Source organism: Tamandua tetradactyla, chromosome 26 (genome assembly GCF_023851605.1).
Source record: "Tamandua tetradactyla isolate mTamTet1 chromosome 26, mTamTet1.pri, whole genome shotgun sequence".
Classification (NCBI taxonomy): domain Eukaryota; kingdom Metazoa; phylum Chordata; class Mammalia; order Pilosa; family Myrmecophagidae; genus Tamandua; species Tamandua tetradactyla.
The window spans coordinates 5625538-5652690 of record NC_135352.1 but is presented as its reverse complement, the minus strand read 5'-3'; the positions used below and the strand labels follow the sequence as shown (position 1 = coordinate 5652690).

Genomic DNA, 27153 nt, shown 5'->3' with positions numbered 1-27153 from the left:
TTCTTTATATATTATTTATAGTTCTTACTGTTGTCACTATCCCCCTTCAGGAAGCTAAGCTCAGGAAGACCGATATTTTGTATATTTGAATCCCAAAAGCCTAGAACTAGCACATAGCTAGCACTCAATAAATATATGATGAGTGGGCTGGATTGGACTGGATAGGATTGGGTCAAACTGAATTAAATGGAACTGGATGGAATGGGGTGTTGTGGAATGGGGGCGCGGGGGGTGAGGTGGGGTGGGATGGGGTAGAATGGGATAGGGTGGGATAGAGTGGGATGGGGTGGGGTGGGATGGGGCAGGATGGAGTGGGATGGGATGCAATGGCAGGTCCCTGCTTGTATAAAGTATAGCTCTTGCCCTCCAGTGCTCACAAATCCGATTAAGCGAACTAGAGACACACAAGTGAAAGTGACTTGATAGTACACAACGATACATAACTAAGTGGAATTCATAGTAAAGGTTGTAGGAAACCAGGGAGGAATTAGTACAGACTGAAGGAAGGGCAGAGCCTTCTCTCTTGCCAAGCAAATTCTCTCCTAACCACCAGCACATGCCCCATTCATTTGTCTCTGCCCGCTTGCTCATAATTGTCCCTCTATCTTAAATTCTCTATCCTTCCTCCCCGCTTACCCAAACCCTGCCCATCCATCAATGCTCATCCCAAGCCCACTGCCTCCACACAGGTTTCCTTCATTACTCTAACCCTCATTGACTTCTATCTCCTCTGAGCTCCTATTTCACCTACAGTCTGCAGCAGACCATTCAGCCTTTAAATAGAACACTCTGTGTGTATGGGTATTATTTCCCTAGCTAGATTTACAAATTCCCTTAGAGTAGAAACCACATTTTGCTCCTCTCTCTTGAATGGTGCCAAGCATTGTACAGGTAGTGGCACCTGATACAACTGGCACCAGTTGATTGGTTAATAGGCAAAGAGAAAAAAAGAAGGCCATTCCAGGCAAGGGAAACTGCAAGCTCAAAGAAACCATGGTGCAAATGGACATGATGAGTGTAAAGAGATTACACCAGGGGTTCTCATTAGCCTAGCTGTACATTTGAATCGCCTGGAAAGCTTTTAAAAATATCTCCACGTGGGGGCCCCACTCTAGACCCATTTTATCAGAATATCTGGGAATGTGGCCTGGCATCACTATTTTTTAAAAGCTCCCTAAGTGAGTCTAATGTGTAGCCAGAGTTAAGAAGAACCACGGTATTAGAAAAACACTGGGGATAAAGGAAGGGAGGTGCAGAAAGGAAATTGTGAAACAGACCTTTTAAAAATGTAACTGAGCCTGCTCTTCTCTTACATTTTGTCCCTAGTAGTTTGTCATGGGAATTTGTCTTTGGCAGAGTAGTCTGGAAGGATCAGCTGTGGACAGATGCTTCTCTCCTCTACCTAATGCTATAATGAGTGGCAAGAGATCATCAAAGCCTTGGGGAGCGCAGACAGCACTAGCAAATGTGGCCAAGTCCAGTGTCATTCTATACCCTTGGACACAGAAAAGTTGGGGGAAACAGAGGACTGTTTTAGACTACTTGAAAATTTATTTCTCCCCTTTCCATACTGGTATCATTTATTTACACTTTTGCCATCAGAAGATCAAGAAATGTGTAACTCCTACTCAGGCTACTGTTTTGGAAATTATTGGTGAATTCTGCCCACCCCTCCTTCGTTCTCCACATCCTCTAAAATTAAGCAGGAGATCTCTTCTGGCTTAAGTGCATAGAAGAGCATGCAAAGAACTCAAAAGGGTTACATGAGTCGTCAAGCTAGTCTGGTCTTAGAGGTTCTTCAGCCCACCACCTTTCCTACTTCAGTCCTTCCTCTCTTCTGTGCACAGCAGCCAAGCAGCCTTCATGGTGAGTTGATGTTGAGGGAACCCATGCAGAGAGGCCTCTCTTCCCCTCCACCCACTGCACACAGATTATCACTGTGGTGCCCACCTGGTCACCAAGCACCACACTTAGGGAAGAAGCCAAAAATACAAGTACCTCTAGGAAAGGAAACTTAGAGTAAAATGTAAAAGATTGAGATGAAAATTTGTCCTGAGAAGGAGATCAGCTTCTTTGGCAATGGAGAGTGAAGGGTGGGCAGAGTAGAGAAATGGAACACAGAGGGAAATATGTTGGCACTTAGCACCTGAAAGAGGGAGAGAAGAGAGTGCCAGAGAATGAAGTGGAGGGTGTGGAAAGTCGAGGCTGGAGCTCTGATGACAAACTTCCCTGATTCTCCAAGCCTGCCAAGGCCTAGTCCTGGATCCCAGAGGGGTCACCACCCAGGTCCGACCCCTAGAGGCTGGCTCCTTTCACCTCTCTCCGCTTTCTCTGTGCGTGGAATCATTGACTGCCTGGCTTCTCCACACTGAAAACGGCCCTTGAAAACCGAAGGGAGACGAAACGAGTTCACAGCAGCAAACCACATATATACCGAGAGGTAACTCTAAACTCTAGAGCTGGGCCAGAGGAGGAGGGGAAGAGGAGAGGGGGGGTGAGGTTTTTCCACTTCCATTCGCAACTGTCAAGCGAGTGATTAATGACCAACAGGTTTGGAATCGCCTTTATTGCCAGATCAGTATTGTTGCCCGTGACAGCTAATGAGGTTGGACAGGCTTCTCCACACTGAGCTTTATGGGGCCCGCTCCCTCCCCTGCAGAGCTCACAAGCCCTGCCAGCTTTTGTGCACAGGAATGTTCAGGCCCCACCCCACCCCCTCCATTCCTCCAACACCACCTCCCCCCCAACTTCCCGAGCCACTATCTCACCCAAAACCTTGCCCCATCCACAAAGGAAGCCGGGGAGCAGGAGTTGTGGCTCTCCAGCCTCCTCAGTGAGACCCATCTCTTACTCCAGCACCCCCAAAAGCCCCTCCCCAGCACCACGGGGCTTGAGCAGTGAGATTGAGGGAGTGAATAAAAAGGGAAGGGAAAGGGACAAAACCAAACATGACAGCCCTTGGTGTAAGAGGGAAGGAAGAAGTTTCAGAATGCTCACTGTGGACTGTCTGACCAGAAACCTCAACAAGCCATTCCAAAGTCAGCTGTAAAACTGAAAAAGCTTCCACACACTCACCGCTTCAGTCCGGCCATTGTGTTGAGGGGGTGAGGATGCAAGCCTGAGGGAGGGGATTTAGGAAAGGCGATTTAAAAACAGTTAATGATAATTTTTAACCAACGCCTTAAGCCTAGATATACAAAGCCAAATTTCAGTTACAGTGTAGTCCCTAGGTTTAAGGGTATGGAAATACTGACTTTGTTTTCTGCTCTCTTACAAATAATATTTACCTTTGTGCTAGTTCACATCTTGATACGGTTAAGTGCATGTTTGCCTGTGGTTTAATATTTGAAGGAGTTGGAGCAATGTAATAAGCAAACAGTTCAAAAGGCCCAGAAAGACCCCCTCAGCTTAAAAACCTATTACTTTTCAATGTGATATAAATGTATTTTGCTTCTGCTCAGAGCAATTTTCTAGTTTACTCTTATTAAACCAGAAGACGGCTTAGCAGAGCTCTTGATTTATGAAACACATACTAGATTCATTAAAACCTTAAAAGATTTAATACATTTTATCAAGACATTAAATCTGTGCAGGCTTTTTAAATCAAATACCTGCCATATTTCATCCCCCACACCCTGCACACTTGTTCAAGAACACTAAAATGTGGACCGAAAAACATTATGGGTATTTCAGGGCTGAGTTCTAAGTGGCATTAAAGTCCTCCCCTCTAAGATTTACAGCCCAGCCTTTCCCCAAGTCTGATCTTCTTAACAAGTGATTCCCCTCATTGGAATTCGGTTCAGCAGGACAAGCTGAGGTCTACACTGCTAACACATACTTAAATGTTTCCACCCTTCCCACCCCAAAGCCAGTGATTTTTATTCTCACAGTTTCTCTAGGATTCTAGTACTTTTTTTGCTCCACCCAGCAACACCCTCTTCCGCTCCACTCCACCCGCTCCCCCCAGCCCCTGCTTCTTCCGTCTTCCTCCATAACTCCCCTTGAGCCTTTTCCATGGAGCCCACACTCACAGGACTTCCCTCCATTCTCAGGGGAGTATAGAGGAGAAACATTTGTCATACTCCAGAAACCCTGGGAAAGCTTACCTCTTGATCTTAAATCCCCCCTTTTGTGGTGGTTCTTATCGAAGGGCATTTTTGTCCCCTTCCCCCCTTCCCCAGACGTTTATCAATGTCTGGAGACATTTTTGGTTGGCTAAACATCCTACAATGCACATGACAGCCCGACGAAGAAAAGATTCATGCAGTGTAAAATGTCAATGGTGCCAAGGTTGAGAATCTTGCTTAGGACTTTAAAAGGTTCAAGTGGCCTCTCCCACTCTTCTAGGCTTTCACTTCTTTAGGATGGAGGCTCATAACTCGCTTACATTTATATTGAAGTGAACTAAATTTCTTTCCTGGCACATTGGGATTTTCCAAATTTCCAAATATAGGAGAAATAATGTGGGGTTTACAATCTGAGGATCTGCCCTTGACCTTGGGTAAGTGTCTTAATCCTTTAATCTCCACGCCCTTGCTTGTAAAGTAGGGTTCTGAGAACACCAACCTCATGGGTTTTTATGAAGCTCAAATGAGCTAAAGCAACTGAAGGCTCTTCTTACATCCTTAAGGGTCATGTGGTATGTATCGTTTTATTCAAAAGGAAGCCTATTATGGGCCAGGGATTATGTTAGATCAAGAGGAGGAGGATGGGTACAAAGATGAGTAAGATGATGCTCCTACCCTCAAGGAGCTTACAGTCTTGTGAAGAGTACTGACACATATTCACAAATATCAGTATTTTATAGTGAGAACTATTTGAGAATGCCCGGAATGCTGTGCAAACAAAGAAAAGGGGCCTCTAGAAGGATCTTAGAAGGTAAGAAAAGTACAAGAAACAAAAAACGAAAAAACAACAAATAGTATCATAAAAGCCAGAGGTATAAGGAGAGGATATTTCGTTAAAGATCTGATACGGCAAGCTAAAAGATTTGGACTTTTTTTCTTTCAAGATCCTATTAGCTATTTAAGCAGAAAAAGATCAAATGGTTTAAAATATAGATGATTGATTGATTTAAGGGTAAGGATCACTAACATTAGAGTATTACAATAATCCAAGTGATAAGCGATAAATTCCTAAACTAAGATGATGTATACAGAAGGGGGTACAGAGTGAAGGAATAATTAGAACTTCATGACTAAATGGATGTGATAAATTAAGATAGAGGCTGACTGTCTGGCTAGAATGGTTGAATAAATGGCGTCCCTTTGAAATTAACTACAAATTCAGTTTTAGGCATGATTGGTTTGTCCCCATCCAACATCCAAAGAAATGATATTCTCATCTGTGGCTAGTAGCTATAGATATGAGTTTGAGAGAGTCGTCAACCACATTACTATGATGTGGCGAACACACGAGACCTTCCAGAAAGAGACTTTCCAGAAACAGAAGGTAGAGAAACAAGAGTAGTGAATAAAGGATAAAGGATTTCAAGAATTTGGGGGTCAACAGTACCAAGTGCATCAGAGAAAGGGACTGGAAATAAGGCCTGAAATCATAGGAATGGGAAAAGAAGTAAGGATTGCAACCCTAGGCTTCTTTCCCAATAAATTTTACTCAAAAGGAAGTAAGAGATAGTTTAGGTAAGAACTAGATGCTTATACAGGATCAATGGTGGGGTTTCAAGAAAGAAAGAAGGAAGAAAGAAATAAGAGAGAGGGAGGGAGACTTGCATAAGACTGTGGGCATAGGCTAAAGAACTGATAGAAAGAGGAAAGACAGAGGAGATGATTTGAAGGGTCTAGGTTTCTGAAGAGAAAGAAGGGGTGAAATTAAGAGACAGGGAGGAAGACTTGCATAAGACTGTGGGCATAGGCTAAAGAACTGATAGAAAGAGGAAAGACAGAGGAGATGATTTGAAGGGTCTAGGTTTCTGAAGAGAAAGAAGGGGTGAAATTAAGATTTCAGGTGGAAAAGGGCTGACCTAGAATGGAGCATGGGATACCTTATCCTCTAAGGCTTACATTTCAGACTTCATAAGGTATCTCTTTGTCTACAGCAAAAGGTAGTTTATCAACCACATAGAGTGATGTACAAATAAAATCATGTAGAAAATCCTGGACCATGCACACCCCCATATATATATATTTATTTTAAAATATGCAGATAAAATTCCGCATAAGTATTTTTTTTAATTCTGAATGTTATTATGGACTCAGAATTAGAGAGTTGGAGGTGGGACTGTCAAAGGGCAGGACATAGCAGGCCAACCCAAACTTCAAACTGCCAGGCCTCTTGGCACAGTTTCCCAGGTAAGAGACTACTCTTTCTCATCATCGCCCACCCCCCACCCATGAGCCTTGAACAGATCCCCTCTCTGGAGACTTCCTGTCCTTGGCCTCTGTTTCTTCGTGAGTAACATAAATGGGTTGGCTTAAAATCACAGGAACAACCTAAGTGTCCATCAACAGGTCAATGGATACACATGTTGTATAGCCATACAATGGAATACTACTCAGCAATAAAAAGGAATGAACTGTTGATACACTTGCCAACATGGATGAATCTGAAAATAATTATTCTGGGTGGAAAAAAAAACAGACCAAAAAAGAGTACATACTGTGTGCCTCAATTTATATAAAAGTCTACAAAATGCAAACTAATCTATAGCTCTATATAGACAAGCAGTTGTTCCGAATGAGAAGGGAGGTCACACCAACGGGGGTGGGGAGAAGGAGAGACTACAAAGGAATATAAGGAAATTTGGGACTGTGCTCATTAACTTGATTGTGGTGATAGTTTCACAGGTGTATACTTTACATCAGAACATCAGATTGTATACTTCATATGAAGTTTATGGTATGTCAATTATATCTCAATAAAGTTATAAAAATCAAATCACAAAATAATCTTTAGGTGGCTTCCAACTGACTTCAACTTGGTATTTTTTGATTCCTCTTTGATCCTTCATCCGACCTCCCTGAAGTAGCACCTGAAGAAAAGCACCGTTCGGCTAAAGCATATATCCTTTTGTTCTTCTATGGTATCAACCCTCATTTTTATAACAAAGTAAAAGAAGAAAGTTCTAAGGAACTCTCTTAATACTTGTAGAGTTCTTCACTCCTCTTCTCCCAGTTCACCAAAATCTTACCAGAATCAAATGTCCTGAAAGATGACCTCTATCCTTTTAAGGCCTAAAGTAGAAAAGCAGGAAAAATCAAAATCAAGTAAATAGAAACTTTGTTCCAGCAACTTCCACTCTTGTGATATAAAGAACTGAAGCCAAACATTTTAAAAGTCACTTGACTCCTTCAGAGTTAACCTGGTTGTCAATAAAAAGGGCTCTGTCTGTGAAAAGAAGGGATTTCTTCTTTTTGGAGTGGCACTTTCACTAACAATTAGCTAGATAAGAGAACCAAACAAACAGCAATCCAGAGATACGGTGATGTGGATTGCTGGAGAGAGGTACTTTTTACCCGGTTTCAACCTACAACTGCAAAATGAACTTGCCCAATTTAAAGTTTTGCAATTTCTGACCACTGGTCTACATTCCTGAAAAGTCGTATTGTAAAAAATAAATGTTTGCTTGTGTGTTTTAAGCTGTATCATTTTCCAATCTGCTTACTACTGAAAAGAAATAGGCTTGGGATCATTTGAATTCTGCCTTTGCCACTTCCCAGTTTTGCAATCTTGGGCAACTCCTTAACTTCTCTAAGCCCTAACTTCCTCCTCCAAAATGGAGTTGAATTCAAAGGGCTGAAATGAAGATAATATAAAATGAGAAAGGCATAGGATCTGGTACATAGAAAGCACTCAATAATATTTTATGAAATTTGCATTGTAAATATCTATTGAAGTATAATTCAGAGTCCCTTATCTCTCCTTCTGATAAGGCTTCATTCGCCATTTGCCCAATACCACATAACTTTAAGTTTATCCTTCTCTCACCCTCTCACCCTCTGTCACATTAATAATCTGTACCCACAAACATGCAAGAACATATTAAAAGAATATTTAAACTAGCAAAAGTCTATTTAAAAAAGCAAAAGCTAGCACATATTGAACACTTACAACGTGCCAAATATTATTGTACGTGCTTTTCTTAATTTGCCATTTAATCCTTGCAACAGGTTGCAAGGTTGACGCTATTAAAACCGTCATTTTACAAGTGAAGAAACTGAAGCACATAGAGTTCTTTTCTCCAAGTCACACAGCTAATAAGAGGTGAAAGCCAGAGCCCCCAATCTTGGAGTTCGTTCTTATGAAACTGAATCCCACAAAGGATAGGCTAAGCCTACTTAAAATTAGGCCTAAGAGTCACCCCCAAGAGAACCTCTTTTGTTACTCAGATGTGGCCTCTCTCTCCAGCCAACACGACAAGCAAACTCATTGCCCTCCCCCTGTCTATGTGGGACATGACTCCCAGGGGTATGGACCTTTCTGGCCATGTGGGACAGAAATCCTAGAATGAGCTGAGACTCAGCATCAAGGGATTGAGAAAATCCCTAGAATGAGCTGAGACTCAGCATCAAGGGATTCAGAAAACCTTCTCGACCAAAAGGGGGAAGAGTGAAATGAGACAAAATAAAGTGTCAATGGCTGAGAGATTCCAGAGTTGAGAGGTTATCCTGGAGGTTATTCTTATGCATTAAGTAGATAGCACCTTGTAGTCAAGATGTAATGGAGAGGCTGAAGGGAACTGCCTGAAAATGTAGAGCTGTGTTCCAGTAGCCATGTTTCTTGAAGATGATTGTATAATGATATAGTTTTCACAGTGTGACTGTGTGATTGTGAAAACCTTGTGTCTGATGCTCCTTTTATCTACCTTATCAACAGATGAGTAAAACATACGGAATAAAAATAAATAATAGGGGAAACAAATGTTAAAATAAATTTAGTAGATTGAAATGCTAGTGATCAATGAAAGGGAGGGGTAAGGGGTATGGTATGTATGAATTTTTTTCTGTTGTCTTTTTATTTCTTTTTCTGAATTGATGGAAATGTTCTAAGAAATGATCATGATGATGAATATGCAACTATGTGATGATATTGAGAATTACTGATTATATATGTAGCACGGAATGATCATTTGTTAAGAATGTTTTTGTTTGTTTGTTGTTATATATTTTTTTAATTTTAAAAATAATCAAGCTATACACTTAAGATCTGTGCATCTTAATGTTATGCGTATTATGCTTTAATTAAGATGCACAGATCTTAAGTGTATAGCTTGATTATTTTTTAAATAATCATTTATTCAAATATTTATTTTCAAATAAAATTTGAAAAATTTTATTAATTTGAAAATTAATAAATGGAATGGAATAATCATAAGTTAAGAATGTTTGTGTTTGTTACTTTTTTTAAATTTAAAAATTAATAAAATAAATAAATAAAAATTTAAAAAAGAGGTGGGAGCCAGGATTTAAACCCAGGCAGTCCGGCTGTGCAGTCAGTCCCCACACCTAACCACTTCTTTACCACAGCACATCTGCATGGACGCTTTGGACAGTGAATCATAAAAGTCACAAGTCTCATAAGAAAGGGATTTTCAAAAATGTTAGCTCATCTTGCAAAATTCATCCCCTACCTTAAGGCAGGGCCACAACTAAACAACTCAGTTCTACTGAAAGCCTCCTGAGAACAAAATCCCAGAACTTCCTCTCATAGTCCATTCCAAAGTTTAAAAGTCAGAAAATTCTTAAAACTAATTTAAATCCCTTAATGCTGCTGGCTAAGCCCCTTTCCTTCGGTTGATAAACTCCAGTGTTTCTATTCTTCTTACTCATTGACTCACCTACTAAACAGTTGTTAAGCATGCAGGGATGCATTATATCTCTGAGCAGCTAGAGAAAAAGCTCGAGTTCTGAGAGGGAGAGTCAAGCAATGGACTGGGATGTGTGTATGATGTGAGTGGAGATGTCGGGTCGCAGGATGGGGAGAGGAGAGAGTCGAAAAGAAGGCCCTGATACAAGAAGACGACCCCAGACAGGACTATCCACCCCGCTTGTGGACCTAACCACGTATTATTCAAACATCTCAATACAAACTCAGACACAGCAAAATGAGGAAGGGACAAGTGGGTCAACCCCAAGCAGCCACAACGCCTGAAAAATCCACAATTCATTTTTCCTGCCTCCTACATTTGCCTCAAACATTAGCTTACTGTAAAAAGCTTTTCATTTACTGAAGACCGTAATTAAGTCTGAACTTCCTCTTCTACAAACAAAACTATTTCAGTAATTGAATTAGAAGTTCCGTGATAGGAGGTTTCTGAAGAGTGAAGGCTGAGGGCGATGGCAGGCCTTTGGACCAGGAGAGGCGAGGTCTGTGTTCTGGTCCTGGGTCCACCCTGCCTTCCAGCCAGCATTTATGAGGCACAGAAGCTCAGACACGACGCAGCCTCAACTCTCAGGGAGCTTACAGTCTGCTCAGGGAGACGAGGTCCGAGGCCTTATAGAGACAGTTGAGCTCAAGACGTTAAAGAAGCACAAAGCCTTTCACCATTATGTCCCACACATCACTGAACCTCTTAGATACACTTCCTTAAAATGGAGAGAATATCTCCTTCTTAATGTACTTTATGGTACTGTGGGGACCTTAAAGGCCAAAGCTCCTAGAAAAGCATAATGGGCAATAATTCAAAGTAGAGATAGCTTATTGGCAACACACGGTACTTAATCTGCTTATTTATAAGACCGTCCCGTGCAGCTGGGCAAATGGACAGGGGCCGGGCAGAGAGCTAGAGGAGTTTCAATGCACTGTTGCAGAAAAAAATATAGGGCCCCAAAGGGGACTCGGCCTAACAGAGGAGCAATCCTGGAGCAGTGTTCAAAGACAGAACCTCAGAAAGCGACCCTCTCGGTCTCGACCTCCCCACGCTACACAGACTCGACCCACACCCGTGCTCTCGCGCGTCCCTCCGGGGACTCCCCCACTCGCCCAAACCCCAGCCCGAGCCCCGGGGCCGGGTCGGCTGACGGGCGCCCCCTCGTGGCCGCCTGCGGACACCCGCCGCTCCCACTCCGGGGGGCGTGGCGGACCAGCCAGGAAGCGCGGGCCGCAAAGGCAGCGTCCTCGCGTGGGCTGATGAGGTCATCACTGGAGCGACGGGCCCGGAAGGAAGTGGCGTGCTAAGGGGTGTGGCGGTTTCTGCGGTTGCTCGGGGGTTCGGAGGAGTACGGAGCGCCTGGAGGGACAGCCCGGTACGCCGCCCCCGCCCCTCCTCAGTGCGCGCACCGGGTCTGTGTTGCTTCTCCAGAGGCCGGAGCTGCTCGGCGGTCTCTGGGGGTCCCCGCCTCGGCCACTTTTCCCTCAGCCGGCCCGTTCCTGCAGCGGGATATCAGCCCCTTTCCGCCCTGTCCCCCACCCACCGTCTTTCAGGCGGGGCCGAGCGGACGCTCTGGGAGCCCCGGCTGCAACCCTGGGTGCTGGGGACACGCTAGCCTCTCTCTCCGAGGAGGGAGGGGAGGGGGCGAGGTGGGACGGGGAGGACCCCCCGAGGGAAGGGTCTCTGCAGAAAGGTTGCTCAGCAGCGGCTGGGGGCTGCCACGCTGCAATGAGCGCCTCGACGCTCCCTGCGCCCGCCTTATGGTAGACCCGGGAGGCAAACTCCACGCTATGACTGAGTGTTCCAGACACGCTTTACTGTGAACTTGACAGTCGGTCAGCACGGTTTTTCCAGCGCTTTCAGGGTTCAGGAAACCAGCCTCTGGCCAGCTTTTTGGCGTCCTGGTCCCTGAACGCATTTGGACCCAGAAGCCCAGAGTCTCCCATCCTGGACAACTCTCCTCGTCCCACGAGGGGTTGGAGGAACTGTCAGGTGCATAATACCTGTCAAATGTATGGGAGGGAGTATGACTGCGGTCTTGTTCAGGACCCTATGTCCCCTTAAGGGCCCCGGGAATAACTGGAAGGTGGATGAAAGGCCACAGAATCCTACCTTGAAACTCCGCTCACTCCCTGTCTCTGTCACTCCAGGATCTGAAAGGAGTAAATAAGGGTTTCCTTTGAAATGGGAGACAATTAGGATTAGGAAGCCCTGAACAGAATTACATAGTCGCAACTGCCTGTCATGACATCCTCTGTAATTTGGTTCAACCTACTGCAGCTGCCTCTCTTCCTTCTTACTAGTATGCGTGGCCCCAGTGACAGCACATTCATGTTCACAGGAAGAGAAGGCTGTGTTCAGAACGCTGCCCAGTTGGCACTGGTTCTTTCCTGGACCCAGTCACTGTCTCTTCAAGGAGATGGAAATATAATTCCATGGCCAAGGAATGTGAATGTTGAGTTGACAAGGATGAAGAGAGCCTTGTGCTCCTACTGTAACAGGCTGGAAATGAGCCACTTTCAGGGAGCTTACCTCCATGAGATACTCTTACTGTCATAGTTTATCTACCACGGGCCACACACACTTTTTCCCATGTCTTTTCCCTAGGAGAAAGGTTCACTGATGGCTCAGTTGGGTGCAGTTGTGGCCGTGGCTGCCAGTTTCTTTTGTGCATCTCTCTTCTCTGCTGTGCACAAGATAGAAGAGGGACATATTGGGGTGTATTACAGGTAAGGCAGAGGCAAGGAGGAGTTTGCAACGTCCTGTGAAGTATTCCCCTTTGCTAGTCGCTGTCTATCAGATTCTGCTGAGTACCTACCTGTGTTTATGTTTTTTTTTAATATTTTGTCTTTTGGATCGACCTTTTGTATAAGTGACCATGAGGGGAGAATATTTTATTTACATATATTTTATGTATATTATATATTATACACACACACATATGTAAAAGCCTCCTTAGAGTGTTCTAAGATGATGCCAAGGATGGCAATTGATAAATATGTGGATTTAGAAACAAAACCTAAAGTAGACCAATGCTCCTTGTAGACCATCCCTAAAATGATGCTTTTTCCAGCATCATTGTGGGTGTTTGAGTGCCACAAAAAGACAGTTGAATCCCAATTCTCACTGGCAAATTGAGAAGATAGCCTACCCTGCTAATTTAAAGAATGATTCCTTTGGGACTATTCTTGAAAATTAGCATTTCGGGAGAAAGGAAAAAACCCGCAGGTTGATTTATATCAATCAAGGCAAGTGCCAGGGTGGTAGCTCTTAGGATTATGGGACCCATTATGTCCCTATTTACTTTAATACTCTTCTTAAAAAAAAATTGTCTTGGACTTAATGATGTAAAGCAAAAAAGCACTTATAAATCTTGAGTTGCTTACCTTCTACTAACCTCCATAGCCACGTTTTTTTGTTTGTTTGTTTGTTTGCTTTTAAGTTTTTACAAACTCCTTGTATGTGCCTTATGTTGCTTATACTGGATTCCAATTACAAGTACCAAAATTCTGATTGGTTTTCTCCTCTCCCCTTAAATCATTTCTCCCCACCATTTGCTTACATGTACAAAAACAAAAAGGCTTTGAATTTTTTAATTTATTTACATACAACTTCATTAGAACAGTAACTCTCTTGTCAAAAAGTACATATTATGGTCATTCGGTGGTAGAATGCTAACTTTCCATGTGGGAGACCTGGGTTCAATTCCTGAACCATGCACCTAAAAAAAATAAAAAATACATATTATGACTTATAAAGTGTAGTTAAAATTATTCTTTTGGTCATCCAGGTCACTGGACTCTTAACATTAGTGCAGTTAGTTAGTTGATAACTGTACTATCAGATTTGAGTGCCCTAATAAAATGCCACAAGCTCAGTGGGTCTGACAAAGTAAAACAGACCGTTTCTTATCCTAGGTATAATCAGAAATTCTTCTGTTTTTATTCCCCTTCGCTCTTGGGCCTGTTTTTGTCCTTGCAAAAGCATAAATGATGATTTTATGTTTTATCATCAGGTTGTTGTTATACCAAGATATTAGGGTAAAGCTGAGAGAAAGAAAGGAATCTGTGAACATGGTTCTGGCACATGCCACTTTATGTTCAGTGTTTATGGAGCTGAAGAGAAAGTTGGTCCAAATGGTATCTAATAGAGCCTTCTTGCTAAACAGCCAGTTTCTCTCTTCCCTGCAGAGGAGGTGCTCTGCTGACTTCCACCAGTGGCCCTGGTTTCCATCTTATGCTTCCTTTCATCACGTCATATAAGTCTGTGCAGGTATACTTGATTTGTGGGGGTGGCTAGATGACATAGATTTGGGGTAATAACTAATGACATGATTTGGAACTATTTAGCCATTGGATGTGTGAAATGCCTTTTTAAGAAATTATTTAAGGATAGTTCCTCCCCAGAAAGAATGAGGCTCAGTGGGCCGCTTACTTTGGAGTTTTGCTTGATTGTTGAAATGACTCCTAAATAGAGTCATTGTGTGACCCATCAGCCCCAGCTGGGAATTATTTCTTCACTTGAAGATGAAGCCAGAAAACAATGTGTTCTGAATGTACAGAAGGAAAAGTTGGGTGGGTCGGTGTTTAAAGCCTAGGGTGTGGTAATAGATGGAAACATAACATGGTATTTTGCTAGTTCGTATTTGGACTTTAGATAAGGGAGAGAGAGATAAATTGAACTTGGCGTGGGTATATGACATCTCGAATAGGAGCAGAATTAGTTATGACAGATCTAAAGCTTATTTAAGTTAGACTAGCCATCTGTAAAATGATTCTGGTGTGTCCAGCTAAGAGGAATAAGATGATTTAGAGAATGACTTACAAACTCACCCAGGAAAATACCTGGAATACCTAATTAGCATTTTCTCTGTGAGTTTCTTTTGCCATTACTGTACTTTATGGTTTTCAAAGTGCTTTCAGGTGTGTTATCTCATTTGAGTCTCAGAGTAATTCTGAAAATAGGCTGAATAGGGTATTCCAGGCTAAGACAGGTTAAGTAAGGGAACCACTGTTTCTAGACTAGGAAATGGGAGAGGCAGAAGTAAACACAGATCTCAGAACTCCTAATCACAGGTCTGTTTCACTGTACCATTATTACTCGGCTCATTTGATAGTGTTTCCGTTATAGTGAAGGTGGGTTACTTTTACTTGGTTTAGTCTCACACTCAAAAAATTTATTACCTTTGTTAACAGTGGTAAAGCTCAACCCAAATAAGCATTCAAGGACATAGGCACTTGGGAATTCCAAAAAATAAATTACTCTGTCATTGCCTAATTTACAGTATGTTACGTCTCTATTTCCAGACCACACTGCAGACAGATGAGGTGAAGAATGTACCTTGTGGAACTAGGTAAAGTACCCAGAATAAATCTGTTAAGTAGTAACGAGTAAGAGGAATGAGTACTTGGCTGGCTGCACTAAGACACTATAAAAGAAAAGTACCCCACCCTTGGTGATTTTAGCAAATTCCCTGCCCCTGACCTAGGTGGAGAAAAGAGTTGAACGTGGACAGGTTTCAGAGAGCCTGAATGCCATGATAAGAAGTTTGGATTTACTCTGTGGCAACTGAGGTGCAACCAAAGGTTTTAAGCAGATAAATGATTTGATAGAGCATTGCTTTAGGAAGAAAATTTTAGCATAACTATGGAGAATGTCTCAAAGTTAGGGGAAGACCTAAGGGACAGGAAACCCAAAGAGAACACTGTTGTAGTGGTCCAGTTGGAAAGTAAAGAGGCTAACCTGGAATGGAGTATGAGTCAAATACCACCCTGAGGAAGCACTCCAACAAATCCAGCTTTGGACATCCCATAAGATCACTGGTCTTATCTCTTCACAAAGTTCTTTTATTGTATGTCAGAGTTGGTTTTTCTTTTAGAAACTTTCAAAATTACTAGATTTAAGATTGTAACTATGTATTAGAAAGAATCCAGTGGATTGAAAAAGAGACGTAAGAAACAAATGCAATAGTGAAGCTTGATTAGAACTCGGTTCAGAAATATCAGTGGTAAAAGGCATTATGGGAATTATTGGGGAAATTTGAAAAAGTACTAGATAGTAGATGATATGAAGGAATTATTGCTAATTTTCTTAGGTTTGGAAGTGGTATTTTAGGAGGATGTCATTCTTAGGAGAAGCTTGCTAAAGTGTTAAGGGGTAAGGCATCATAACTACAAACTTCGAAATGTTCAACAAAAAACGTAGATGATAATCAAAAAGTATTGACAAAGTCCCTTGAGGGATGGAAGGAGAAAAAATATGAAACTATTGAACTTTACCATCAGGGAATCCCCCTGATACTGTGTCAGATGTTAAGGACACCCAAATCAATAGGTCAAGCCCTTGATCTTGAGGCTTACTTTTGAGAAGCTTATGTAGGCTGTGGAGAAGCTTAGCCTACCTATAAGTATGCCCAAGAGTTACTTCTGGAGAACCTCTTTTGTTGCTCAAATGTGGCCTCACTCTCTTGAAGCCCAACTGTGCAACTGAAAGCATTGCCCTCCGCCCTATATGGGACCTGACATCCAGGGGTGAAAGTCTCCCTGGCAGCGTGGGAGATGATTTCCAGGGATGAGTCCAGCCCTGGCATTGTAGGATCAACAATTCCAACCTGAACAAAAGCAAGAAAAGAAGTGTAACAAATAGGTATCAGTGGCTAAGAGAGTTCAAATAGAGTTGAGAGGCTATTCTGGAGATCACTCTTATGCAAGCTTCAGTTAGACATTGCTACTATCATAAGTTGCCAACCCCCAACCAAAACCATTCCAGCCAATCCTAAAGAACACCTAGGGCAATATATAAGATTCTACAAGGCTCCATGCACTAGAGTAACTTTGCAGAAACCTACAACCTCCAAATGGGTCCCTGGACCAGATAAGTCCTGAAACCTAGAGGGCCCAGCCTATCCAGAACATCAGCTAGTTCCATCTCCCTACCCCATATTACTGACAGCCCTTTCCAACATGAAAAAGTTAGGATGGGCATAGCCTAAACACCCCCTAAAGAGTGGAATAGAAAGATCAAAGGTGATGAAGGAGTTATGCAGAGAAGGTAAGGTTTAACAAACGATATGATTGCTGAATCATTATATTGATATTTCCTTTAGTCTCCAGTGTCTTAGAGCAGCTAGAACTAAAAACCTAAAATTGTAGAATTGTAAGCCATCCAAACTCTGAAACCTGTTCTACAACTAATTGCTGTGCTGTGCTTTGAAGTTTATTGTTTTTAGAATATATGTTATTTTACACGAAAAAGAAAAAACTGATAATAAAAAATATATACTTTCTAACCTTAATGTTCTGGAGCAGCTAGAAGGAAAAATCTGAGATGATGTTATGGTGGCCCATGACAAACTCTAGGATCTGTCCTGTAACTTACTTGTTGAAGAGTGCTTTGAAAACTATTGCTTTTTTCTTTCTTTACTTTGAATGTATGTTATATTATACAATAAAAAAAGTTTAAAAAGTAAAAAAGGTAGATGAATAAATCAGATAAAATATTAGAAGTTGTTGAATTTAGGTGTTAGTATAGTTGTACTGTTCTTTCAACTTTTCTGTACATTTGAAATTTTTTATAATGAAAGTTTGGGGTTCTGGGGGTGCTGACTTAAAGTGGTGGTGAAAACAAAGTGAAAAACATTAATCATAGAATTCCACAATGGCCTTTTAACTTCTGAGATTTACTTGGCCTCCTACAGTCTTTTCCCTGCAAATGATTGCAGGGAGAATCAAAAGGCATCACCAATTCGAAAGATATGAAGTCCTCTTTTCTTCCTGGTATTTCAGAATTCTCCCTTTCTTTTTTATGGGGGTATTTTCAGGAGGTGCAATTTCTCTGGAGGTTTTGTTCTTCCTGTGAGCTCTGAAAATCTCTTACTTGGAGATTCGAGATATCTTCTAACATAATGTTAAGTCTTCTCCTTTTCTGCCAACTCACACATCTTATGGCATCAACTTAGGAGACTGCACTATATTCCCAAACATGTTAGTGACTTTTTGTCCATTCTCCTTCCAATAGTGGTGGTGTGATGATCTACTTTGATAGAATTGAAGTGGTCAACTTCCTGGTCCCAAATGCAGGTGAGTTTTTACAGTTACCCTCACCACCACTGTACTTTCCCCAGCATGCCACCCCCTTGTCTGTCATAGCACCTCAGGGAGGGAGAATTCCTATATCTGAGAAAGATTTGAGTCTTGCCTTTTCTTATTCTGAAATCTCTCCTTCCCTCCCAGTATACGATATAGTGAAAAACTATACTGCCGATTACGATAAGGCCCTCATTTTCAACAAGATCCACCATGAACTGAACCAGTTCTGCAGTGTACATACCCTTCAAGAGGTCTACATTGAACTGTTTGGTAAGAATGCTTTTCTGACCTTGCTGTGCTTTAGCAGCTGTCCTTTACTCCAATGCCTAATTCTGAGCTGTGGGGTAGGAAGAGTATTGCAGGATGGTTATTTATGGACAGAAAGTTCCAGTGCTCAGGAACTAGGCACAAAGGGAATACCTGGAAATTGTCCACAACATGGAAAAAGATACATTAGAAAGGTTGAGTTTTGGGCACAGGCATGATAGCAGAATGGACCACTCACTTCTGGCATCAATCAGAGAACTGAAATTGAAATGGGTTCTCATTGTCTGTTCCTACAACATCATTCTATAATTAAGATCAGTTCTAATAGACCAAATCCTCAATTTTGGGGTTTGTTCATATGAAACATATCCCCGTAAAGGATAGGCTAAGCCTACTTAAAATTAGGCCTAAGAGTCATCCCCAGAGAACCTCTTTTGTTGTTCAGATGTGGCCTATCTCTCAGCCAACACAACAGGCAAACTTACTGCCCTCCCCCTCTCTACGTGGTACATGACTCCCAGGGGTGTAAACCTCCCTGGCAGCATGGGACAGAAATCCTAGAACAAGCTGGGACTCAGCATCAAGGAATTGAGAAAACCTTCTCAACTGAAAGGGGGAAGAGAGGAATGAGACAAAATAAAGTATCAGTGGCTGAGAGTTTCAAATAGAGTTGAGAGGTTATCGTGGAGGTTATTCTTACATATTATATAGATAACCCCTTTTTAGTTTAAGGTGTAGTAGAGTGGCTAGAGGGAAGTGCCTGAAACTGTAGCGCTGTGTTCCAATAGCCATGTTTCTTTAAGATGATTGTATAATGATAGAGCTTTCGCACGTGACTATGATTGTGAAAACCTTGTTCTGATGCTCCTTTTATCTATGGTATGGACAGATGAGTAAAAAATTTGGATTAAAAATAAATAAATAATAGGGGAAACAAATGTTAAAATAAATTGGGTAGAGGGAAATACTAGTGGTCAGTGAGAGGGAGGGGTAAGGGGTATGGTATCTGTGAGTTTTTTTCTTTTTCTTTCTTTTTCTGGAGTGATGTAAATGTTCTGTGAAATGATCATAATAATGAATATACAACTATGTGGTGATATTGTGAGCCATTGATTGCATATCAAGTATGGAATGTTCATGCATTAAGAATGTTTGTATTGTATGTTGATTGATTTTATTAATAAAAATTTAAAAATCAGTTCTAGAAGAATGTTAGAGCTTATCCAACCCAAAATCCTTCTTTTAAGATAAGGGTTCTGAAGCCCAGAGGTTGTTTAAGTTAAGGGTACTGAAGCCTAAAGGGAGAAAATGATTTCCATGAGTCACGAAACTAACTAGAACCTCCTTTTCCTGGCTCTCACTTTGATATTCTTTCCACGTCTCCACACTGAGTGAAGGGTACCCGGGGGTGGGTGATGAGAATATGGTGTGGTTCACATTTCATCCTAGAACTGGAGCAAGGACCATCAGCATTTATGGTTCTTAGAATCTTTGTGGTTTGCTTTGGTTTTTCCCCCCTGTACCTGCTGATCTGTATGGATAAGGGAGAATCACTTGAAACAAAAAGGATCCTCGTGCTTTTCACCTGGTCAAAGTAAATACAACGTGACTTCAGTGGCAATGGAAGAAACCATCTCAGTAACTGTTATAGTTCTTTTGCAGTAACGTGCTCTATTTAAACTTGCTGCTAGAAATTTTCTAGTAGCCAATGCTAAAAGTAAATTAACTTTTCAACCAGAAGTACGACTATTCTTGATACTAGGGTTGGATGAAGATTTCCCCCCGAAATCCTCTTAAAAACGACCTGAGAGCATTTTTTATGCATAATAATCAGAAGAAGGAATCACTAACATTACCAATGATTTTAATTAAGCAAACAGCTTTTTGCTTTGTGTTTAAGATTTGAGAAATCAACAGGATTTATTTTAATTTTTCTGCAGTATAGAATGAATCTAAACACATATTAAGGGTTTGGATTCTTTTCTGGTGTTTGGATTCAGTGTGCTTTTAAGAAAAACTTTGGTAAATTTGCCATTGTTTCTTTTTCTTCAAACTGATAGAATTCTATAAAATATCATTAATTTTCACTCTAACCATTGTTTTGGAACTTGTGAAATTATCTGGGCAATGTTTCAAAACATTTTAAACAACTAAAAGACAAAGGATCTCTAGTGTCCATGGGAAAAAAATTAAAATACTAAATTGCTTTGCGCTAGAAAAATTCTTACTGTCTTAAAGATGATTTTGTTAGCTTAGTGAAATATAACCTCTCTAACAGAGGAGCTGGGAAAATGTATTTGCTTTGAATGTTTTTTTCTTTTTAAACTTTAGCCTCATTGGCAAGAAGTATATTGCCTAGAGTCTATTTGGATCCGTAAAGGAGAGACTCATGTTCATTTTATTAAAAATTTTATCTCATCTCTGTACTAAAGTTGACTGAAGAGCCTCTTTGTGTTTCCTTAGCGACACAACTTAATCAGCATTTACTGACATGACCATAGCATAAACAAGTTATTACCTGTATTATTAAGCCACCTTGCAAAATTTTTCTTCCAGATTTTCCCTATAAGTACTAGTCCAGGGCCACAGGGTTCCCCCTTGATTCAGGTATAATTGGCTGTGTTATTACTAACGGATGAGGGTATAGGCCATCTCAAAGTTTGGTTATTGTCCTATAAACTATGAAATACAATGTTTATCTGTGGCTGTCAAATTATTACATCCATATCTCAAAGGTTATGGTGGAACTGTTCAGAGCAGGCAGGGTTTAACAAACGAAGATGATAGCTGAGTCATTGAATTGATGTTTCTTTTGGTTTCCAGTGTCTTGGAACAGCTAGAAGTAAAAACCTAAAATTGTGGAATTGTAACCCATACCAAACTGTGAACTCTGTTCTACAACTAATTGTTGTGCTGTGCTTTGAAATTTGTTGCTTTTTTTTTTTTTTTTTTTTTTTTTTAGAGGGACTGGTTCTTTATTTCAAAAAGAAATTTTTTCAACTTTCAGTATCAAAACAGTTGCATTATTGGTTTCTCTTTCTCCCAATCTGCCCCCAAGAGACCACACCAAAGGAGGGTACATTTTAAGCCAATAAGCTGCAGGATGCACACCTAGCAGACCTCACAGAAACCTCACCAAAAAGGGGAATTGGGTGGGGAAAAGAATTGTAAAAGATCAGCATATTGCCAGCCCAGACTGTAGAGATGGAGTGGTCAGTGCTCCCCAACTCTAAAGAAGCAAAGTTTCAAAATAATATAAAAATTGTAAAGAGTTTTGTATATAAGCTATTCAAGATTTCTCCAGCACTGGCTGATACAAAGCATGAGATGGCACTTCTAGACACAGCAGTTTCGGACCCAGAAAAGGTGATGAGATGTTTCGTATGGCTAAATCAATGGCAAAAACATAATTTTCTTTACTTTCCTTTATAAAAAAGGAGGCAGGAGAGTACATCACTGGTCACCCCAACATAAGGGGCACATGATTCATACTGTAGCAGTTGGGAAGGGGGTAGAGAAAGGACCAGACAAAGATTTGGTCTCTGAGGTCTTACCATAATAATTTGGTCACTTCTGATAAGAAAAATAAAAATAAAAATAATAAATTTGCCCTAAGATACCTTAAAGCTAAAACCTCAACAGTACTTTTTTTTTTCAGGCTAACTCCTAGAATCACCTTTCTGGTTTGGCTGGTGCTTTGTATAGAGCAATGAGGTTTCCCTCAATGAGTCTTTCCCTGGGCTATGTTTAGTTCTCAGTGAGGCAGGCCCATACCTCTTTCCCTCTTCTTTGGAGAGAGCAATGTGTATGAAGCTGAAAAGTTACCTTCCAAAAATGAGAAAGGGATTAGATTACTACTTCAGAGCTATGGAATTATTTGGAATGTCTTACAAATGGTTGCTACCACAACAAAAAGGGGGGTAATTACAATATGTATACATCACAACATGCTTTTAAAGACACTTGCATTGTGCTCACATTCCCTTAAATGTTGTTCCCAAAGGTGCTCAGCCCCTAGCCCAGCTGCAATCTCTGGGAGAGGCAGAGACAGTTTGGTGAAAAAGACACGGGGCCAGGGGCAGGGTTGGTGGATGGGTGTGGGGGTGTACGGCGAGAGGAGAAAGCAGCCTTCCAGTTAAAGATCAGCCCTCAGTTTAAAGGTCAGCTTCGGGCAGGCTGGCCTCAGGCGGAGTCGGGGTCAAAGGGAGGAGCAGCGGCAGGGTGGTACTGGGGTGCTCTACATCTCATTCAGGTCAAGCAGAGTCTGGTCCAGCATTCTTTGTGTACAGAGGTGCTCCTCTTTGGTGCATTTCAGTTTATCTTCCAAATCATCAATTGTCTTTTCCAGCTTGGCTACCGATCTCTCAGCAAACTCAGCACGGGTCTCTGCCTCCTTGAGTTTATCAGTAAGAATCTTTATCTCTTCTTCATATTTGTCTTCTTTTTGAGAGTACTTTTCTTCAGCAGCACTCAGACACTTCAGGTTCTGGTCCATCAGTCTGATCTGCTCATCCATCTCTCGGCAACGGGACTCTGCCAGCTCAGCTCGTTCCTCAGTGCGCTCCAAATCCCCTTCAATAATCACCAACTTACGAGCACCTCCTCATACTTCCGATCTGCCTCCTCTGCGATGTGCTTAGCTTCTTTGAGTTGGATTTCCTGGAGTTCCATCTTTTCTTCATCTTTTAAAGCCCGGTTTTCAATAACCTTCATACCTCTCTCGCTCTCATCAGCAGCTTTCTCTGCTTCCTCCAGCTTTTGCAGGGCAGTGGCCAGGCGCTCCTGAGCACGGTCCAGCTCCTCTTCAACCAGCTGGATCCGTCGGTTCAAGGAGGCCACTTCAGCCTCAGCCTGTTCCCGGGCCCGCCTTTCTCCCTCCACTTCCCGCTGGAGGCGCTCGGCTCTCTCCTCAGCATCATCGGCCTGCTGCTGTAGAACCTGGATCTTGCGCTTCACCGCCTCGATGGTGGTGATCCCGGCCATGGTGCCCACCCAACTACTGCTCGCTCTCGGCTTCCTGCCTCCTCCGCTCGGCTTTGCAGCCGCTTCTCCAATTTGTTGCTTTTTTGTATGTGTGATAGTTTTCACAAAAAAAATCAACTGTGATGATAAAAATATTTATTCCTTCTGGCCTCCTATATTCTGGAGTAGCTAGAAGGAAAAACTTGAGAGAATGGTATGGTAGCCCATGACAAACTCTGGGATCTGTCCTGGAACTACTTGTTGAAGAGTGCTTTGAAAACTATTGCTTTTTCCTTTCTTTGCTTTATATATATGTTATATTAATATAATAAAAAAGTTAAAAAAATATTACATCCATATCAAATGGAAGATGCAAACTTTATAGGCATTTCTCCATCAGTGCTATGAGGCTTGCGAGAGCAAATTCAGTTATGTAAAAACAAAATAGGTTTCCTATTAGGGCAGTTGAAGAAAGTTCTTATAATTTCCTAACAATCTTATGCAAATTCATAGAAGCAGAAAGTAGATTAGGTTATTAGGGGCAAGGTGGGGGAAAATGGGAGTTTATGCTTAATGGGTACAGAGTTTCTGTATGGGGTGATGGAAAAGTCTTGGTAATGGATGATGGTGATGGCAGCATAACAATGTGAATATGTTTAATACCTCTGAACTGCATATTGAAAGCTTAAATGGGAAATATTATGTTGCGTGTAAATGTTACCACATTAAAAATTTAATTGTTTTAAAAGAAACCTAAAAATATCTTAACAATCAAAGTACAGTAATTAAGTAAATTATATTTCATTATTTTGGCCACTAGCTAGCTTTGTGGACTTAGCACATCAGGTGGTCTCTGTGGGTCTCAGTTTAGGCCTCTGTAAAAGGAAGGTGTTAGATGTGCTTTTCTCAGAGCTCTCATTTGAGCATAGGTGACCAGGGATGCCCAGTTAAAGTAGATGGCAGCTGACAAAAGAGAGGGGGTTCAATTTAAAAGTCCTGATTTCATTGAGTCTTTTTCCCAGTGCTTTTCCAGAATCTCACTGAGGATCTCATGGGCAGGAGACAGGGAAGAGGCCTATAAACCCTGAGAAGGCCCAGACCAGAGAAGCAGTTTTGGTGATGTGTTACAGGATCACGGATAGAGAAAGAAAGGGAGAACCAGTGATTGCTGTTTCTGCACTTGTCTCAGAAACAATTCACGTGTGCATTCCAGACAGAGAAATTAGGTCCAAAGCAAATAGCACATCCGAAGAGTCAAGCCTGTTCCAGAGCTATAAATTTTAATTTTCCCCTTGTGTTGCTTGATGGAGATCCTAGTGGATATAATCTTCCTTGGGACTCTCCTTGACTTCAGAGTCTGTTTTTCTTTCAGAAACTTCTAAAATTACAAGGTTTAATGTACTCAGCTGTTTTTAGACATAACTATTCCAGCTTCCTTCTTCCATGATAACTGTGAACTTTCTTGCTTCTTTGTTGCCATCATCTAGGGAAAGCTGTTCCTTGACACTGGAAAGGAAATATATTTTTTAAAGCTCAGTTCTCTTGTAGGACAAAGTTGCCATTGTCAACAACAAAGGTGGTTTTATCTGAAGGCTGCAGGAATAAGCTACACTTAGAACTCCCTTACCTAGAGGGAACTGCTTGGACACTGCTCCAGAAGTCTTGCAAGGACTTTTTGGGTTTCTGGATTTTGATAAGTCTACCTTGGGAAGACCTTTTGCCTATAGTGTACATTCTTGAGCTGGTATTTTAGGTGTACTGTCTATCCCCACCCTGTCTAGAAAGTGTAACCACCCATTTCTCTTTGTCTTTCTTGATTACAGATCAAATTGATGAAAATCTCAAACTGGCCTTGCAACAGGACCTGACCTCCATGGCTCCAGGGCTTGTCATCCAAGTAAGCAATCCACCAAGGGAGAGTTCCTGATGAACTTGCACCCGCTCTTCCAAGTGATGTCCTTTTTGTTCTAGAATATGAAAGCCTATTCTAAGTTATTTTAGGTCCCTCCCACCTCACTTGCCCATCAGCTACTATTTTTATCCTTCTCCAGGCTGTGCGGGTGACAAAGCCCAATATACCTGAGGCAATCCGCAGAAACTACGAGTTGATGTAAGTTTTTTCTCTTCTTCAGCTCTAACCACTCCTCCCATGCCTCCCATCTCACCTCATCTCAGCATTAACTGAAGCTGTGCCCAGCCTTTATTCCCTTTCTGGCATATTCGTTATGGCCTGTTGCACTGCAGAGTGGGGCAGATGTGTCTGGATAGTCTCCTGGGCTCCTTAACCGTGATTGAGAACTGCAAGAGAAGCCCTTCAGGGCAGTGATGCTTTAAAAAGGGCCAGGGGGCCTTGTTTGAGTTTAATAGCTCCAGCCAGAGGAGGAGATAGGAGGGGAAGAGGGCTACTTGAATAGATAAGTATATCTTACTAAGGTAAATTATGTTTTATTTCCCACCAATGGATTATGTGGGGGGAGAATGAGCTTACTAATGCCTACTACAGATCAGCTTTCATATAGGACACTGAACAGACTTCTGGGAGAAAGGAAGGAATTGTAGCTCATCTCTCCTCAGCAAATGAATTTGACTTCTCCAAATCAGTGGGGTTCCTCTAGAGCTTTTGCATAGTGGCCTCACAGCTCCATGTTTGTTTTCCTTTCAGGGAAAGTGAGAAAACAAAGCTGCTTATCGCAGCCCAGAAGCAGAAGGTGGTGGAGAAGGAAGCTGAGACCGAGCGGAAGAAGGCCCTCATCGGTCTGACCTGGTTCCCTCACCCTCCCAGGGCAGAAGGACTAGGGGTCATGGGCCAGGCACAGTTAGATGACCCAGTTCCCCAGAACCTTTTTCCGCAGTGCAGGAATGGCATCCATACTCCAGGAATCAAAGCTGAAATTATCAGAGGGTGGCTGGGAATGTAATGAGTTTTGAGTTTCCACATCTCTGTTCCTAATAATAATGGCTAAAATTTAAGAAAAAGTACTTACCATGAGCCATGTACTTTTCTAAGCACCTAATGTGTGAATTAACTCAGTCCTCCCAACCACCATATCAGGTATTGCCAGTAACCTCATTTTATACTGGAAGGAATTGAAATGAAACACAGAGGTGAAAGTAGGGGAACTGGGTTTCAAATCCAGAGACTCTGGTTCTAGAACTTGTGTTCTTAATCACTGCACTATCTTTCAACAACAAACCTAAATACTTCCTAAAATGAAGCAGCAGGTAGAAACTTGTTAGAGAGTACCTCGGTTCATAAAATATTCCTTTGGTGGAAATAGTCAGCCTCCTCGCCTAGGAGAGAGGTTGGGGCATGTTCCTTGCCTTCTTCAAAGACTGAATGGCTCTCCTCCTTGGGCCTGGGTCTCCTCAGTCTCTGCCTTGCCCTGATGGCATAATACTGTGCTCACTGGATCATTCCGTTTCTGTTCTCGTGTTCCTGCCACAGCTGTCCTATAGGAACAGGGACTCTCCATCTGAGTTATTCACTCTCTCGGGCATCAGAGAATACAGGGTGAAAGGTGAAATTTAGTCAGACTTTCAAAACTTCAGGACTTTAAGTCTTTTCTCAACTTCATTAACACAGAGGCAGAAAAAGTGGCTCAGGTTGCAGAAATCACCTTTGGGCAGAAGGTAATGGAGAAAGAGACTGAGAAGAAGATATCAGAAATTGAAGGTGAGCAGAAGAAAAGTTAATGCCTGAGTCTTTCTCAGACCCCATTTCCATTATTCTTTATTCTCTGTTCTAGGATGTCATGACTTCTTTGGAACATCACGTTTTCTCTGTGCTTAGACTTGAGTTCTGAGGACAGTTTTCCTGTCAGAGCATTCATTCATTCATTCAACAAATGTTAATTGAGTGCCGTTATATGTTGCATATTTTATTAATAACCTCTACAGCCTTGGAGTTCACAGTCTAGCAAGGACCCTAGAGCATTGGAAGTATAAGAGGACCTGGGCCAAACCAGCAGCTCTCTCCCTTGTGCCTTACCTATAACCCCTTCCTCAGAA

The 27153-nt window shown here is 41.8% G+C and overlaps 1 protein-coding gene and 1 pseudogene across 2 annotated transcripts in view; one reads left to right on the top strand and one right to left on the bottom strand.

Annotated features, from left to right (window-relative positions):
* The first annotated feature begins 11106 nt into the window (after positions 1-11106).
* Positions 11107-27153, top strand: part of ERLIN2 (ER lipid raft associated 2) — a 28671-nt gene continuing 12624 nt past the window's right edge. Inside the window, exons 1-10 of one of the 2 annotated variants that reach the window (XM_077144377.1) lie at positions 11107-11204; positions 12437-12558; positions 14020-14101; positions 15136-15182; positions 17846-17907; positions 18061-18186; positions 24969-25042; positions 25197-25255; positions 25808-25899; positions 26729-26818. In XM_077144377.1, coding sequence (XP_077000492.1) covers positions 12452-12558; positions 14020-14101; positions 15136-15182; positions 17846-17907; positions 18061-18186; positions 24969-25042; positions 25197-25255; positions 25808-25899; positions 26729-26818 — 739 coding nt within the window. In that variant the 5' untranslated portion in view covers positions 11107-11204; positions 12437-12451. The other variant, XM_077144378.1, reaches the window with a different exon arrangement.
* LOC143669947 (tropomyosin alpha-3 chain pseudogene) lies at positions 22297-23228 on the bottom strand (annotated as a pseudogene).